Here is a 5,408-nt window from a genome sequence, read left to right as displayed (position 1 = left end):
GGCAGAGGCAGAGGCAGAGGCAGAGGCAGAGGCAGAGGCAGAGGCAGGTGGGACCTCTGTTAGTCTGTTAGTTCAGGCCAGCCTGGTCTAGAGTTAGTTCCAGGACAGCCAGAGCTACATACACAACAGAGACTTTCTCTCAAAAGATCAAAATGGGGAGAAATCTTTAAGAAATAAAAAGACTGGAATGCACTCTTGACCACTGAGCCATCTCTCCAGTTGCCAACATTCTGATTTTAAGTTTTATGCAACAATAGCTAAGACTTACAGCTTGCTTTACTTCCAGACTACTTAATCATGTTCTTGCCAGATCCTGTCTCTTGTGCGGGACATATGATGAACTGCACAGAACATGAGGCTAACCCTTCAAATATCCTTCAGCTTATACATGATGACAGATGTTCATGTAGATTCTATAAACCCTGTGCACAGGCAAATGTCAGCAACGTTAAGACTCCAAGCGACTCGACGGCTACCTGAGCTCTCAATCGCTTTATGCCGCTTATTTGGGAGGGCCACAGATACATCCTCATAGTCAGGGTCAGTTTCTTTGATTGTTCGCTTGATTCCAGACATGGTGAAATTCAATTCTTCACTGTGAAGCAATAACAAACAGATTAATAGTACTACTATGAAATATTAGCATGTATAAATGTTTATTATACACACACAAAGGTAATAAACAAAGACTACAAAATATTGGCACTTATTTTGTATAAGTCTGTGTATATGCAAGCTGAATATGACTGGTCTGAAAAGTTTGGGAGATTGTAGATTTTCTGGTTCGGATACTCAGCTCTCAATGCTTGTCTGTACTTAGCCAACAACATTAAGTCTAACATAGTTTCCAAAAATACTATCAGCATGGTTATTTGTTAAAAACTATGGATTTCCCTTCCAGGAGAAAAATTCTTTAACCATGTTGCACACTGCTCCACTGCTCACATTTCTTCCTTCATTTTTTTTTTGAGACAGGGTTAATCTCTGTATCCCTGGCTGCTCTGAAGCTCAGAGTGAACTTAAACTCAGGGATCTTTTAAATGCTTGCATCACCATGCCCAGCCAGGCTCAAGTCTAGCTTTCACAAAAGGATATGAGAATAAACCAGACTTCGATAAAAGCAACGTTAAGATTACAGTGCTAAGTAATTCACAAAGCTTTAAGCACATCTCAAAGCATGACTAGCATAGTTCAGGGCCCATTCCAATACGCAAACCCCAATTCCATTACTTCTACAGCACTTGCTATAGTGGGTACTCAATAAAACCATCCCTGATCTTTTAGTATTACTCAAAACAAATGCAATGGTGTACTTAATGGCTAAACTCATGACCAATTTTGCAGTATGGGGAATCAGCCAGGCTTCCATATAAATGCTTAAATAAAACAATCCCATAAATGTTGTAATTTCACAATGTCTCCTACATTAGCTACTAACCACATGTAGCTACTTAAACTTAAGACTAAATTGATTAAAATTAAATAAAGTGGGGCTGGAGACGGTCAGTAGCTAAAAGCACTGGCTGCAAGTCTTCCCAGCACCTATCAAGACAACCATCTGTAACGTCAGTTCCAGGGGCTCTGACTCCCTCTTCTGACCTCCATAGGCACAGGGCACGCATGTGGTTCACAGACACATGCAGACAAACCACTCAGACACACACAATAAAATTAAATACATAAGTAAATTAATTAAGTATAAAATTCGGTTCCTTTTTTTTTCCACAGTGAACTGTTGACAGTGAATTCCCAGTGCTCAATAGCCAGCAGCAAGCAGTTAGTCACTGCCTGAGAATGAGAGAGGCTGTCATGAACTAAATGCATCCTCTCAAAAGTATGCAGTCAATGCACCCATGAGCCAGCTTAGGAACTATTGACTGTAATATATGCCACATAAAGATTTTTATTTTATCAGCCATATTTTAAGAGAAATAATATGTAACCAATATAAACAAGTCAATATTTCAATTTTATAGTGGTATATTTTTACCAAATCTTTAAGATCTGATGTGTTTTGTACAAGTGCAGCACATCTCAATTTGCACTAATCATGCTCTTAAAGACTCAATTAATGGCCTGAGGCTAGTGGCTCCCTTAGTGGGCAGCCTGAATCACTAATGAGATTAGAGCATTGGTAGAGGGGCGGGGTCAGTAGGGGCAGAACAGGCAGATCCCTATAGTGATGACTTGTAACATGGAAGACTGCTTCATGAGTCCCAGACTTGTGCTGTACCACTAACGAAGATGAACTTACCTAACCAAATGCAGAAACACACACTGGTTATTTCTTGAGGTGTTTATTTTAAATGAAGGCAGGTGTGGTAGAAATAACCATATACCTGACACTAAGAAAGTGGATCACCACATCAAGGTCAGCCCAGGCAACACAGCAAGACTCTGAATTAAAAAAAAAAAAAATGAGTAGGGGGTCTTAAAAACAGAGAGAATCTTAAGAATGTGGTTTTAGAAGCCAGCCTCTGCCCTGGTCTCACAGATACTGACAGGTACTGGACTAGGGTACTGCTGAGTCCCAGCAGGCAGACTCCCATGCCACAAGTCACCTGGGAAGTGAGTTTACATCAGAAGAGTCCCACCTCTGCTCTGCACCCTGTCCTTTCCCCTCCTGCCTGAGAATAAGAGAGGCTGTCATGAACCTAAATGCATCCTCACAAAAGTATAAGATGGGGCAGAAGACAAGGCTCAGTAGCTAACAGTCCTAGCTGCTCTTCCAGAAGACCTAGAATTGATTCCCAGCACCTGTACCCACAGGTAGCTAACAAGTCTGTAACTCCAGTTCCAGGGAATTCAATGTCCTCTTCTGGCCTCCATAGGCACTGTACAAAAATCCATGCAAGCAAAACACCACACACATAAAACAAAAACAAACCTTTAAAAAAAGTGTGTCTCGCCAGGCGGTGGTGGCGCACGCCTTTAGTCCCAGCACTTGGGAGGCAGAGGCAGGTGGATTTCTCAGTTCGAGGCCAGCCTGGTCTACAGAGTGAGTTCCAGGACAGCCAGGGCTACACAGATAAACCCTGTCTCAGAAAAAAAAAAAAAAAAAAAAAAGTGTGTCTCACTCCATTACCATATGGGGAGAGACCCTGCCTTGCTCTCTCTCAGAGCCTGGGGCCTGAAATCCTCTCTTGGGGGCCACCCTCACACCCTTACCCTTCTGTCTGTCCATGTACTATATTATCTTCCAAATAAACTACTTATTCCCTACTAATCCCTCTCAGTGCCCCCCTGAACTGTCCACTCCAATCTAAGACCTTAAAAAACAAATCATTAACTCAAAGCTACTTATTTTGTATGGAAATGCCCTAAAACACAGGCAGTAAAATTTATCCAGTTCACCTTTTCCCCCTCAAATATTTTTAAATGTGTTCATTTACAGATGAGACAAAAAAACATCAATTTAAAAGAACCTCAGCTCTTTGTTTAGTCCTTATACTAAAAGAGCTAAACAAACACTGAAACCCTGCCATAGTTCCTTTAATTATGACACTTGGAGTGGAGGAATTCAATGCCGGCCTCAGCAACATATCAAGCTGGAGGCCAATCTAAGTTGCAGGAGATCTTGTCTTAAACACCAAGAGGGGCTAAAGAGGCAGCTCAGCAGTTACAGGGACTACCCGCTCTTGCAGAGGACCTGAGTCTGATGCCCAGCACTGACATGATGATGTGCAACTGTATGTAGCTCCAGTGCCAGAAGATCAGAGGCCCTCCTCTGGCCTCTACTGGCACCAGGCACCCAAAGAGCACAGACATGTAGACAAAACACTCATACACAGAAAATAGCAATAAAAATAAAACTAAACAGATAACCAAGAGATCACTCAAAGCCGGGTGCTGGTGGTGCACACCTTTAATGTCAGCACTTGGGAGGCAGAGTCAGGCGGATTTCTGAGTTCGAGGCCAGCCTGGTCTACAGAGTGAGTTCCAGGACAGCCAGAACTACAGAGAAACCTTATCTCGAAAAACAAAACAAAACAAAACAAAACAAAACAAAACAAAACAAAAAGAGATCACTCAAGAGAACTGAATTAGTTAGTTGATCCCGGAGACAATCACTTGTTTCAGCTGACAGTCTGTCATAAATCCTGGATAACAATACTAAATTTCAAAATATTCCAAAAAGCATGAAGCATTTATAAGCACCCTATGTGAAGCCATGCAAACTTTGTTCACAACCATAAGTTACCTGCTGTAATTTACAACATAAGTATTTTTGGAAGGACTGGACTCTATTATTTAACTGTTGAGCCATCTCTCCAGCTCCTAATTTCTTACAAGTAAGATCAAACAACAAGACTCAAAACATCTACCTGCAGGGATCAATACATCCCAGCAGACCTTCATATCTGTTCCTGAAGCATACCATTTCCCCAGAGGTGGCCTAACTTCTGGAGAGTGTGTCAAAAGTCTTACGGCATTATCTGTAAGGGTAAGACCAAGAGGAGTATCTTCACCTATCTGTGGAATTCATAATGTGCCTGACCTGCACTTCCCAAATAATCACTAGAATAATCCTGCCCAGAAAGATAAACTAAGAGGAAAGAAAAGTTCATGGAAAACCAACTAGTGTTATTTTATTCTCAAAGGATAAAGCAAAACTGAGGACAAAAAGATAGAAGTGAACAGTCTGAGTGGGGACACGTAAGGAAGAAACCATCAACACATTAATTTATGCTGAGGTCATTTATTCCATTAAGAATTTGCAATGAAGCCTCCTCTGTCATTTTAACGTTTTAGCTAAACATACTAAGGAAGAGTTGGTAATTATCCAGAGAGGTTTAGAATAATTCAGATCTGTTTCTGCCTAGCAAAAACAATAAATACTTAAGTAAACGACAGCGAAGGTTAGGCACATTTGCAGACGCATATTCCCTTACATGGGAGTGTAACTGTGTAATTAAACATCATTATATTTTGGATTTATGGAAAGAAAACTCTGTTGTTGTTGTTGTTTTTTGCTACTACTTCCTCTTCTTTTCCTCCTCTTCTTCTTCCTTGTTTGGTTTTGGTTTTTTTGTTTTTGTTGTTTTGAGACAGGGTTTCTCTGTGCATGCCTGGCTGTCCTGGAACTCACTCAGAGAAATTTGAATACAGTCAATGGTGCTGGTGATGGTGACTGACTTGAAAGAGAATAAAGGTACTTTCAAGTGACTTATATATTAGTAAGAGTTTAAGTTACATGAAAATTTAGCCATTTGTACACTGAAAGCCTGTGTTTCACTGTATGCAAATTAAACCTGTTAAGAAAAGCATTATGAGCCAGGGAGGCAGAGGCAAGCAGATCTCTGAGTTCAAGATCAGCCTGATCTACAAAGAAAGTTCCAGGCCAGCCAAGGCTGTTACACAGAGAAATCTTGTCTCAAAAACAACAACAGCAAAAAGAACAACGAAAG

The 5,408-nt window shown here is 40.9% G+C and overlaps 1 protein-coding gene across 3 annotated transcripts in view; it reads right to left on the bottom strand.

Moving 5' to 3' along the window:
- Nucleotides 1–5,408, bottom strand: part of Yeats2 (YEATS domain containing 2) — a 93,194-nt gene that overhangs the window by 81,765 nt on the left and 6,021 nt on the right. For 2 of the 3 annotated variants that reach the window (XM_028770507.1, XM_028770510.1), the window contains exons 1-2: nt 2,255–2,356; nt 477–595 (exon numbers count right to left, since the gene is read on the bottom strand). In XM_028770507.1, coding sequence (XP_028626340.1) covers nt 477–576 — 100 coding nt within the window. In that variant the 5' untranslated portion in view covers nt 577–595; nt 2,255–2,356. Of the gene's footprint in view, nt 1–476; nt 596–2,254; nt 2,357–5,408 lie in introns of those variants that run through there. The other variant, XM_028770508.1, reaches the window with a different exon arrangement.

The sequence above is a fragment of the Grammomys surdaster genome, unplaced genomic scaffold, assembly GCF_004785775.1.
Source record: "Grammomys surdaster isolate TR1022 unplaced genomic scaffold, NIH_TR_1.0 202, whole genome shotgun sequence".
Lineage (NCBI taxonomy): Eukaryota > Metazoa > Chordata > Mammalia > Rodentia > Muridae > Grammomys > Grammomys surdaster.
This window is presented reverse-complemented; position numbering and strand designations above follow the sequence as displayed.